The sequence below is a fragment of the Mugil cephalus genome, chromosome 6 (genome assembly GCF_022458985.1).
Source record: "Mugil cephalus isolate CIBA_MC_2020 chromosome 6, CIBA_Mcephalus_1.1, whole genome shotgun sequence".
NCBI lineage: Eukaryota > Metazoa > Chordata > Actinopteri > Mugiliformes > Mugilidae > Mugil > Mugil cephalus.
The window spans coordinates 24141176-24153731 of record NC_061775.1 but is presented as its reverse complement, the minus strand read 5'-3'; the positions used below and the strand labels follow the sequence as shown (position 1 = coordinate 24153731).

General features: G+C 41.1%; 3 protein-coding genes across 4 annotated transcripts in view; 2 read left to right on the top strand and 1 right to left on the bottom strand.

Moving 5' to 3' along the window:
• The window catches only part of homer3b (homer scaffold protein 3b), a 48487-nt gene extending 46516 nt beyond the window's left edge, over window positions 1–1971 (top strand). For both annotated transcript variants that reach the window (XM_047587526.1, XM_047587527.1), the window contains one exon: window positions 1552–1971. In XM_047587526.1, the coding sequence (XP_047443482.1) occupies window positions 1552–1737 (186 nt within the window). In that variant the 3' untranslated portion in view covers window positions 1738–1971. The remainder of the gene's footprint in view (window positions 1–1551) is intronic.
• A 3177-nt stretch (window positions 1972–5148) lies between these two features.
• On the bottom strand, window positions 5149–7316 carry uba52 (ubiquitin A-52 residue ribosomal protein fusion product 1). Its single transcript, XM_047587528.1, has 5 exons — window positions 7257–7316; window positions 6158–6269; window positions 5768–5854; window positions 5440–5542; window positions 5149–5292 (listed from the first exon to the last, which is right to left on the bottom strand). Exons 2-5 carry the CDS (start codon window positions 6258–6260, stop codon window positions 5199–5201), a joined length of 387 nt encoding a protein of 128 aa, XP_047443484.1. The 5' UTR covers window positions 6261–6269; window positions 7257–7316; the 3' UTR covers window positions 5149–5198.
• Window positions 7317–8316: 1000 nt separating this feature from the next.
• Window positions 8317–12556, top strand: si:dkey-13m1.5. Its single transcript, XM_047587675.1, has 8 exons — window positions 8317–8800; window positions 8938–9047; window positions 10063–10154; window positions 10299–10408; window positions 11245–11366; window positions 11572–11761; window positions 11838–11929; window positions 12091–12556. Exons 1-8 carry the CDS (start codon window positions 8317–8319, stop codon window positions 12184–12186), a joined length of 1296 nt encoding a protein of 431 aa, XP_047443631.1. The 3' UTR covers window positions 12187–12556.

Here is a 12556-nt window from a genome sequence, read left to right as displayed (position 1 = left end):
GACCTGACCTCCAAATTCACTAGATCCTAAACTGATCGGCACCTACACGATATTAGGAAGGTGGTCATAATGTTATGCCTGATCTGTGTCTTTCAGTGTGTTTAAATAAATCAGTTAAATGTAATTTATCGGGTTAAATGACCAAACATTTGATGGCTGCAGGTTTAGTGGTTTTGGTTTTGCATGAAAATGCATTAAAATATGAAACAAAAACAATACTTTTAATGACATAACCTTTGTAACTCATTAATCACAAGAATAATCATTGCATTAAGCATCTGGATCCACTCATCTACATTTTATAGTTGCTTAACCTTGTGGAGTGCACTCCTTTTTTTTTTTTTTTTTTACTTTGCAGATATGTAAATCAGAAATGTTAATGATCTATTTATATTCTACGTATTCATCCTATATCGAGGGCGCTTATAAAGAGGCGGCGGAGAATCGGTGCAGGTGAACTGAAAGTGTCAAGGAGAAAAACAAATTGTGTTGAATTCCCTTTATTAAGGAGTGAGATTACACCTGATGGATATCGCGCGGCCTTTACGAGGTGCTCTGTCATCCTTACCCGCGGTGTCACTCGTAAATTATCTACATTCCCATCTTGACCCTTGTCGTCCTTGTGTCCGTTCCATATAATCTATTCATTGGGGCTTTTAGTGTCCAGGGTTACCTCGTTACCCCAGGACACAGACTCATCGCCCGTTCAGCTTTGCAGCGTGAACAGTTTAAAGCAATACGAGGAGCTCCTGTGTGGCTTTAAACATTGTGTTTACCCACAGCTGCTGTTACCAGATTGAAATCTAAAGTCAGAAATGCACGCATAATGAAAGAGAGGATAAACCTGATAAAGAACAAGGTTTGAAGATATGAACATTTTGTTTTTGTTCATCATTTATTTTTTTCTTGCCTAAAAGTTTGGATCTGTGCAACGCTGTCACCGAACCAAAAGTTTACCACTTCTAAAAATCGAAACCCTAAAACACATTCTCATCTTTAACACTTTTAATTGACGACCTAATTACCTAAAGGACGGTGGTGACACATTTCTTTGAGGAAGAGCTCGAGATGTTTTCCCTGGACTTTTTTTGGGTCGGATCAGGAATGAGTACATGAGAGGGACGGCTGAGATAAAGTCAGAGGGGCCAGGTTGAGATGTTCAGAGGAGGGTTATGTTGGTGGGAGGATGCTGAGGTTAGAGCTGCCAGGCGGGAGGAGGTCTAGAAGAAGACCAGAGAGGAGGTTTATGGATGTGGTGAAGGAGGACATGAAGGTAGCTGGTGTGAGAGACGAGGATATAGAGGATCAGGGATATTTTTGATGTATTTGATTTTAATCTAAAATGTAGAAAATTTTATGAAAAGGTGCCAATGTTTAGACAGTTACTGCACATATGAAAGAAAAGCAATGCACAAAGACTTAGTTCCCTGTTTTGCTATATCATTTATTATTTAAGGATAGACTCATAACAGCAGTAAACTAAAAACAAAAAACGTACCAACTGTAAAAATGTGGCTATGGATGCATCATGCAGATTAAATGTGCTTGCAGGATCTGGACAGACGAAACACCGAGCTGGAGGATCAGGTTCAAAGCGCTGAAAAGACGCTGGCCTCCAACCGGGAGGAGCAGGAGCAGACCCAGGTCGAGGTCCGACGAATCATCGAGGTTCTGGACGTCAAAATCTGCGACCTGAGCAGCCTGAGGGAGAGCCTGTCAAAACTGGTCGAGAAGTAGCCACAGCGGGAGGTTTTTTTTTTGTTTTTTTTTTGTTGCATCTCCACAGTGAGCACGCGTTTTCCCTCCACGTGTCTAATAAGAGAAGCCACTGCAAGTCTGTCTGATCAGTGCAGGTGAACCTTTTTAAAAAGGTGCTACGTAACCAAGTATCGTGAGCATTCGACACTTTTCCCACGTCACGATTTAGCACCACGTTTTTCCTTTTTTTTTTTTTTTTTCGTCACGAGCCCCCGTCAGTGACAGATCTCAGTGCGTTGCATCCGTTTGCTCTGGAAAAATGACGGCCTCCTGCGCTTTGATTTATTTACAGCAAATAATACAAAACGTCTTATATGAAGATCTTAAATCTTTAAAAGAGGCTTTGTAGTTTCCAACAGTGTGTTTCCAAAGGATTTTTGGTTTGTTTAGTTTAGTGGGTGTCTACTTTACTTTATTTTTTTGTTGAAGAAGGAAATAATCTGAATATAATGCCTGTGATTGAGGCCACTGGTGGCAGCCTTCTGTTTTTCTCCTGCAGAGCTGAATCTCAGCCATGTCTGCACACAGACAGTGAAGCTCGTGCTGCATCAGGTTTGAGGTGCAAAATAAAAATTCTCAGTTATATTTTATACATGTGCTAAACACAAGTGCTTCATATCTGGTCTGTAGAAACATCAACATGACCGTCTATATTGCGTTTTTACGATTACGCGATTACAAAGCTGAGCTACACAATTAGAAATGTCTTCTCCTGCACAATACCAACCATCTTCAAACACTGTGGAGATGCACCCGGTAGGACTGTGGTCAGGTTAAGGACACATGGAGGCAAGGCTCCTCCAGTTCACCATCTTCAGCCTGGCCTGACTGGCCTCACTCCAGACCGGCCAGAACATTTACAAACTCAGAGATGCACCGACCTGCTCCCATTCTGTCTTCTGAGGATCTCCAGCTTTCTCAACCTTTTTTTTTTTTCCTTGCTCATGTTTTAAGAAGACTGCTCTTTTCACCAGTTATTATTCTATTATTCATGTTCATCGATGTGTTGCTCACAGTCAGGATGGGAAGCTGGCGCTGGTATCCAGCCAGAACTGCGGCGGAGTCGTGCCTGTTGGACGCGAAGTTCGGCCGCTCTCCCGCCCCGATGACGTCGAGCCGACACCTGAGATTTGCACTCGATAATGTTCGTGCCAAGTTTTCTTTTTTTGTTTACATTCGTCAGTCTTCACGGTACGATCCAGTTTGTGATTTTTTTTTTTTTTTGTCTGTGTTGCTCAACACTACCAGTTACTTATTAGTAATAATAACCCTAGAGAGGCTGAGTGGCGCCGTAGAGCATAGATCACGTCTAGAGCACTGCATGAGCTCTGCAGAAGCCCCGTACCTGCCAAGGAATGCAAAGCTTTGTGTGTATATATGTGTGTGTGTGTGTGTGGGTGGGTTACTTGGCAGTGTGCGAAAAAAGCACAACCGCTGTAGTCCTAGTAAATTGGTACTTAACTGACTTGTCCGTCTGCGTCTTACGTGAACCTCTAATGCAGAGTCTATTGATCTTTGCTTCTCGGGCCCCTGATGAGTTATTGACTTCTTCATGTCACAGTAACAGAAGTACACACAAGTTCTTTGCAGCCGACTACGCAGCGACACCCAGGATCCTCGTAACGTGTCAATGCGTAAAATCTCTTCATGCAATCGACCACAACGCAACGCAGGGGCGCCTCTTTATTGCATCCACCTGCGTTTGCTGCTTTGCAAAATTTTGAAACTGTGAAGATGCAAATGATTTAATGTTGCCGCCGTTCACGTTAACACAATCTCAACAAGTTACAGTGGTGTCTGGGGGGTGCTCTGACACCAAGTATCTCTGAAGTAGCAATAAAACGTCTAGCAGGGCTGCCTGTTTGCAGTTAACACGCGTCACGCGTAGATAATGAGACGTCTGCAAAGCTTCGTTGCTTTTATTTATTTTTTTTTCCCCCCTCATGGCTTCACCAGATTATGACACACTGCTCAAAGCCATTTCATCAAGCGTGGAGAAAATACAGCCCAGGGTGACGTCTCTGCTTCGTAAGAGCCTTATTCCAGTGTTTCACTGCTGCGTAGTAACACTGTGTAAACACATTAGGGGCAGTTCCTGTCCTGCAAACTGCTGTTACGAAGCAGCAGGGTCAACGGACGGGGATGGATTTTTCCTTTTAGGATCGATTAAGTATTGATTTATTGTACTTAAAAGTGCGTCACCACGCAATACGATCACTCGTATTATGACTTTGTGACAAAATGTGAATTTGATCTGTAGTTTTTCTGTGTAGCTGCATCATTTTAAAGGAGAAATCCACCTTATGTTTCAGGCTAATTGAGGATTTTCTGGTGACGTACGTTTCTCTCCTTTTAGCTGTTTCTCTTTGAAAAGAAAAAATCCTTCACACCCCAACAGAGATGAAGATATTTTTTAATATCTGTGGGTGTTCTCCTCCTTGGAACCACTGGAATAAGGATTTGCAACATTTGCTGCCGGTTGTGGGAAAGAATGCACTACGTTCCTCCTGGATTAGACCTGAACATGTACGAGTGATTTTAAGCTCCGTTTTTCCTTTTAATTATTTTAGCTCATCGATCAGCATCCAACACGTTTGACTTTTCAGTACGACGTAAAAATACCTCAGAATATTTCAGATTAGCTTATTAGAAGGAGGGAAACTGACGACGGGCGTTTTTTTTGAAAGATTTACCGAGCAGGTGCTTTGTGTGTGTGTGTTTTGACATTGTGAGACGAGTTCCTTATATTTGTATAGAACTGTTTTAGACATTAAAAGTCAAATCATGCGAAGTCACTGCTGTGCTCTTTGTTTGCATCTTACATTTTCTTCCTACACGGCTCCATCTTCTGTGTTTTTCTGGTTGGTTACTGAGTTTGGACGCATCTTATAAACTGACTTGTGCTTTGATCCATTTGTCTGGGCATCTTGCCTTGTAGCTGCTAAGGTAAGTGGAACCGCAGGTGGCCTGTGAGGTGCTGCGTGCCAGACGGTCCCTCTTGCAGTTACTGTTTTTCCTCATCTGGATTCAGCCTTTGTGAAATGTGCCAATGTGTAATAAAAGTGGAAACCAGGCCAAATTGCCAGTCAGTTTTGAAGAACTGTTCCAAGAAGCCAGGTTTTACACGGTTATAATCAACAACTCTGCAGACCAAGTTCTTAGAACAGGACTTTCACGTAAATTAATAGCCAAACTTTTCCCATGAATCGTTCCGATCTTCATTTGGGAACATTTGGCAAACAATAACCATGATAATAAGTTTACTTGTTCGTCTTGCTCCTTGTAGTTGATTCAGTTACAGTTTTGGGCTGTTACATTAACGAGCCACAATCTGGTACTCTATAAATCGAGACTCAATAACAGAAGCCAAACAAGCTGCATAGTTTTTTAACATTTATTTTAACACAAAATGGCACACATTGCCAACTCATGCGAAGTGTTTACTTCAGCTTCTTCTTGGGACGCAGGTTGTTGGTGTGTCCACACTTCTTCTTGCGGCAGTTGACAGCACGGGGGTGCAGACGGGCATAGCACCTGAAAAACAAACAGTCAGGTTTTAGTTTGCGGTGACTTCCAACCATGGACGGGATGCACTGCAGTGTCAAACATGTTGTCTACGCTCTTCGAATATCACCACTGCACACACTTCGATAAAGGGTCACATTTAGGATGTGGACTTACTTGCGGCAGATCATCTTGTCGCAGTTGTATTTCTGGGCCAGCTGCCTGAGTGAGGGCTCAATGATGCCACCACGCAGACGCAGAACCAGATGAAGAGTGGACTCTGGTGGACAGACAAGACATGGCTACGTTAATATCAAGTTCAACCATATGTAGACTGAAGTTATTTTCATGTCTACACTTTCAAATGTATTAAATCTGAGTACTTGTGGAAACCAAAATAACGAAAATACAATGCAAATTAATGCCAAATATGTATGAGATTTAGGAAATTGGTCTTCTGTTCATTATTCAACACAACTCCGGCCGTGTGTTACAAAGCTCTTACCTTTCTGGATATTGTAGTCGGACAGTGTGCGTCCATCCTCCAGCTGCTTTCCAGCGAAGATCAGACGCTGCTGATCAGGAGGAATTCCTGCAAACACAATATTCATCAATGAAAATGCACTAAGAATCATCAAGACCAACAACTTTTAACACTGGGTTATTATGTCACTTAAAAAACAACTCTGTACATATTATCAAGACATTATCTTTATATTGAATTGGGAAAGAAAACTTACTTAAAAGTCATTTTAGCTGGTTTAATATAAGAAACTTTTATAATAATGGCCTTATAAAAACTCCATCAGACCAAATCTGAAGCAATGATTCAACCTGAGACGTAATTTGGGAGTAAAGATGTGTTACAAACTAACAAACTTGCCAGACAACTCACCTTCCTTGTCCTGGATCTTTGCCTTGACATTTTCGATAGTGTCGCTGGGCTCAACCTCAAGGGTGATGGTCTTCCCCGTCAACGTCTTCACGAAGATCTGCATGTTTGCAGGCTGCAAGTGGGGGAAAGTGACATTAGCATCAAACTCACCATTTAGAAAGATTTAAGAGCTTTGTCATTTCACACAAGTCACAAACGACGTTTTGTTTGTTTTAGTAACAAAGTGAGACCAGGTGTTTATAAAGGTAATAAATATATTAAAACAATCATTTAATTTCAGTGTCAAGACAACATGTTGTCTGCAAGTTGGAACAATACAACTTAAGACCATTACGCATTACGTGTAAGGCCTACACGAAGTACGAAAAATTAGGAAAATCAAGGACCCAGAATTATTTAGCAAAATTTATTGACATTCAACCCACAAATCAGGACATCCCTGGGGTGGGCTCCAATAAAGAGGAACAGGAACATAGGCATTTGTAGTTCTATTTCTGCGTACTGTCAATAGTTATATTTCATAAAGAACTACACGGAATTAGCCGAGCGTCACCAACGCACTGAACAAAAAGCGAATGAAGCGATAGATGGACGTAAGGATTTATGACTTGACTAAATGTTATTTAAAACCTACGATGCATAATATGCTTGTATTTAACACCTTTTTCAGGTTTTAATTGGGATTATCACATTTCAGACATTAAGACTTTAGGTAACCACACGGGTGGTTGACGTTCCTTCAGCAGCCCGTTCACAGCCACGGGGGAAAATATATATTACAGTTTATGCCTAAAATAAACTATAACATAGTCACTGTGTGTTTCTCGATAGTTACGTCGTTAAATGCTTTGGCAGACTGTTGGTAAATGTTAGCTACGTTAGCTAAGTTGGTACTGGGTGCGCGGCCTCGCCACATGCGCAACGTTAGCGTGAAATTCATTCACAAATATCTCCGTTTTCTGCCACTAAAATTGGTCACTGGCGGACAATATACAGAAAACGTCAACATATAACGAACCAAGAGTTGTTTCGATCACATTCAACGACTCGGCGTTAACTAAAAACCGATAAATGTCTAATGGAGAAAACGTGTACCCACCCGGCCGCTAGCTGAGCCTCGACGAAAAGAGAGCGGAAGAGGCTCCGGGTGAAATACGTCACTTCCTGCGTCGAGGTTTCCTTTTAGCAATAAAAGACTACGAATTGAATTCTTCTTAAAAAATAACTTTATTAATCATTGAACATTAAATTAGCTAGACGCGAATTACATTATAACCAAAATCAGCTAAAAAAATATATATATATAATAATAACTAAACTTACTAATTAAGCCCGGCGAAATATCTCCAACACTAATAAAGGGGAGCGTTGCAAACCGTTTTGGGCGATATGTGACATAAAAGTAAAAGTAATTCACTTCAACTGTGACATTTAATTGAATTAAACTTTTGGCTCCCACTTAAACAAGAAAATGCAAAATAAATAAATAAATAAATAAAATAAAAAATATGACGTTTCCCGTTTGAGTTTTGATCTGCCCCAAAATGAAGTTTGACTGACACCTGCTGTTGTTGTGAGGGCAGTAGTTTTGAATCATGACTTTTAACTTAATCCAGGATTATAATTTAATTAAATTGTAAATAACTTTAGGTTTGCTTTGTAGTCTCTTCTACATTCATATTAACACAATCAAATTCAATATAAGTGGCCACTCTGTAAATTGATATTATAAAATAACCTGTAATAACTGCAATCAATAAACATGAATGAATGGAAACCATGTCCACATCTTATAGGTGGGAAAGCTAGTATTAAATCCAAAGGGCTTAATATTATTTTATCCCCAGCGACAAGCCAGAGACATCAGTTTATTTATTCTGAAAATAGTGAAAGTGTTTTCTAATGTGAGCAATTATGTATTTAAAGTAGCAGTGCTATACTTGTCCGTGTCCACTCCACTCATTAAATTTGGGCAGGTAACGGGACACCAAGGCATACATTTGTTTCTCTGCAGGAGCAGCAACAGTATCATCATTATCATGTTCCACAGCACAGAGGTTTCCATGGCGAGGCATTGTAGCATTTTTCACCTGCCTCAGAAGTGGATGGCTGGCTGAACCGAAGAGCTGATGTAAAGAAGGATACCGGCGGGGTTCAGCATGAATGCGGTGCCGAAAGCAGAGATTCCGGCCTCTTCTGTGCCCAAGGAGGTTCTTCTGTCTTCAAAAGTCCCATCTGTGGACAGGAGAAATTCAGATGCATATTCAACCAGTTTCCAGAGGGACTTCCAGCATCTTCCAGCGAAGCCAAGCAACAAGACCTCAATGCACAACGAGGAGTACTTGACAGAGGCGAAGGCGTCCTACCAGCATCCCCCATTTCCACGTATTATCCGCATCCCACACTGGACAAAGCTTCAGACCAACTTCAAGATGGGAGCAGACCTTAGAAACGTTGACTTCGGCACCACCCACTCCCAGAATTTCCAGCTCCGTCCCCTCCAGCCCCCTCGCACTCAAATCCGGCCAACACTGATCACCAAGAAGATCCCTCACATGGAAAAACTTCCAGAAAGCACCTTCCAAGCCAGCTTCGTCCCACACCGTGACTGCCCTGTTGTGAAATCCACTGTTAAACATCTAGGTTAGTGACACAGTTCTAACATCTACTCAGTCACATATGACTGATGTAAACATTCATCACATGTGGTTAGGAATGGTCTCATAATCCTGCAGGAATAAATGTTTACCCAAACTGTAAACGGATGTATTTCTTTGTAGAAAAGGGCTCACCCGCAGTAAAAGGAGATGGGCGCCATCACAGCTTTGCCACACAGTACAACAACAACTTCCAGGGAGTTTGGAGCGGAGCTGCTCAGTCTTATAAAAAGGTAATGGAGCAGCTACTGCTGTAGGTGACGAGGAACTGGGATCAAGGTTTTTATTCTAAACCTAGAAAAAAATAGCAACCACATGTCTCTGCTTCAACTCAGATATAAAGTTTTTATATAGTGTAGATATAAATCTACTAAACAGAGGTGAAAATAAGTACTAATTTACTTTAGCATTTTATGGGGTAAAGCCGTACCTTATATCTTTTATTAAAGATAATATTAATATTGAAATTAAAATCTGAAACTAAGCTTAAGTAAAATCTATCATCTATAGTCTTGCAGCTGTAAGTGACCAAGTATATATACATATATGTCCTTTATTTAACCAGGTAAAACTCATTGAAATTTAAAACCGCTTTTTCAAGAGTGACCCGGCCACGATGGCAGCACAGAAAACAGAACGATTTCAGACAAAATACAAATAAAATACAGACACACTCTACAGAAAGACATGAGTGGGTCTACATTATTACACAGTGCAGTCACAAGATACAACTGAGCTTATTTCTCTGTCTTTCATAATTGTCTTGATTAATGATTACAAGATGTGTCAATTTAAAGTCCTTCTGCACATCGTTCCACGTAGACAGGGCAGAAAATTTAAAAGCCTTTTTGCCCAGATCAGTTCTGACTCTCAGGACCTGCATCTGTATGATGCACTGAGAGCACAGGCCAAATACATAGTGCATTTTGTTGATAATAGCTATATCTTATATGTACACTTTTATTGTTATAGTGTACCCATAAAACCCCATTTATAGCACGATACTTTTATTTTTCTCATCCGTTTCATCATCCCATTTATCATCTACTTTAAACCATTTTGTGAATCAGCCACAGAACCTGTAACCATCTTTAACTGTGACCCACAGTGACCTGTAACACCTGCACTGTCAGCATTAAGTACACACAAAAGTGACAAGGGTACTGACATTTTTGTAATGGCTTCCAAGAAATCAGCACAAGACCGTGACTGTGACTGCTCTCTTCTCTTTTCTCTTTTCTCGCCCAGCACACCTCTTCAGTGCCGATGGGCAATCCTGAGAAGCTGTTAGAAAGAAAGACGACCCACGCTGCGTCATTCATACGGCCCGCTGTCTGCAGGTCTGCAACTCCTTCCACATGACACCATGACTAGTTCCTATCCTATACATAGAGAGGTCAAAGAGTCAGATTGACATCGTCAAATATCTTCATTTAAATTTCCACATATAAATAATAAAGGCATTATCCGTGTTTTTGATACAGGTCTCCTTTGTCACATGTGGTGAAACAGAGTCTGAAGCTCAATTTGGGAAATTTCTCCAAGGATTCGTGGTCCTCGACGTCCAAAGAGGATTATCGTTATCACAAGCTAGGTGAGAGTTTGAAAAAGCTGGTGGCCATGGTTGAGTGGTCCTGTACTCGATGGATCACAGCTGCCTGCCAGAGGGGAGTATTTGGTATTTGGACATCAAAAAAAAAAAAAAAAAAAAAAAAAAAAAAAAAAAAAATACATGAATAAATAAATTTTAAAAAAAGTTTTGGTTACATTTATATAAATATACTGTTTCCTATATTTGGGAACACTGTCCTCATGGTGTTAGTGATTTTGGACATGTAAACATTAGGCAGTTATTTTATGTTTCTAATTATTAATGTTTGATCACGATTGTAAAAAATGAATGAAAGGTTTCATGAATGAATGGTCTGTGCTTAGTACTCCTTAAAGTGCTTTCTCATGAGCTCTTTAGAGTGTCCCTCGTTCACCCACTGACACATTAATGACAGAAGCCACACAGATGCAACACACAAGCCTTCCACTGGGAGTCTCTTCAGGTCCGGTGTGAGGCCTATACACAGTAGGCCCCGCAGTAGGCCCCGCCCCTAGCCCTGCTGAGCCAATCACGAGGCCGCATATTACACATTGACTGACGTGTCCCGCAATTGGCCGAGAGCCTAATCAGTTGCCAGGTGAAATCACAGACTCCCAGCGCTGTCGACATAGCACAACACAGACCTAAACTGAACAGTAGATGACAGCAAAATTAAAAGAGAAAGGATGCTTCATTAATAAAAAAAAATCTGTTTGTGGCCCCTGAACTAAAATGAGTGTGACACCCTTATTCAGACTGTGTGCTACATCAATGAAACGCTAAACAGTGAGAGATGGATTAAATGCTGCTTTATTAACGTATCTTTGCTTGTGTTCCAGTTGATCCAGATGTTTTGGCAAAAAGGAGCAATACTTTGAGTTCCTTTCCAAAAGGAGACACTGATGCACAGAGAAACAAAGACAGGATGTCAGTCACCATCAGCAGACTCTCCTTCTCTGATGTGAGATGAGACACCTTCTATTACTTTTTTTTGATTTTATAACGATCTTTCTTTCTTTTTTTTTTTTTGATATGTCATGTGAACAGACATATTTCACTGGAGGTTCATTTGTGTTCCTTTGTGCACATGTTGCAACAGTCTTTGGAGTTGTGTTTGATGTTGTTGAAATCATGATCCAACTCATATGTCGCATTTCTTGCCATAGCGGAGCCACACACGACATCCGATGACCGTGCCCGGGCCTGACCTGATGACCAAAAGCAACGTCCAGTTCAGTGAATCCAGTCTCTCGGGCCTGTACTACACGACCACAGCCAAAGAACACTACAATAAAAAGGACAGAGCGCCGGCCAAAGCATCCACTCTCAACCCGAGCTACATACTGCGTGGACCAGGTGATGGTTTGCTCCCGTTTCTATGACGTAAGGACGTTTTACATGTGGATAGTAACTGTTTCAATCTGTCTGCCAGAGCATGGGCCGTGCCTCAGCACCACTATGGCTGACTTCCTCCCTTGGAAGACCTGCAAACCGGTCATGATAACTTACCAGCCGCAGCACGAGGTGAGGAAACCCAAAATTATATCAAATTGTCTCCTCTCATGTAGTACTATATCTACCCCCTTGTGGCAGCAACTGTACATGTGTCTCGATGTTTGTTTTGACTCAGTAAAACATTATATTATATTGATCAGATTGTTTGTTGATCCCTGTTAATCAAATAGACCCATGTGAGGTTTCCATTGGTCGAACAGAATTTCAGCACCACCAGCAGAGACGACTACACAGCCAAATCTCTGCGGCCAGTTCAGTCATTATGAGTTAAAGTGACTGAGAATCACACCACGGTCACTGCACCCTGTCTTCACACCTAGCTCCTAATAAAAAATACAGTCAAGAATCGTTCTTACATGCATTACATACATGCTCTGGATTTTCTCTCTGGTAATGTTTTTGAATCAAAAAACGTAGCTTAGCAGTAATAATAGTAAACCTTTAAGAACCCCACTGTGAAGTCACGGGCAGTAACACAGTAATAATAATAATAAGTTAATTGTTGAACATGGAAGTCGTGCATTATTTCATATTACACTAAAAGTCCTGCTCGTGAGAACAAAGAAATCAGACTATTGGCAGCATACAGGTCTCCTCCTTCATGTCAGAGACTCCATTAAATGAGTCCCCACGTTG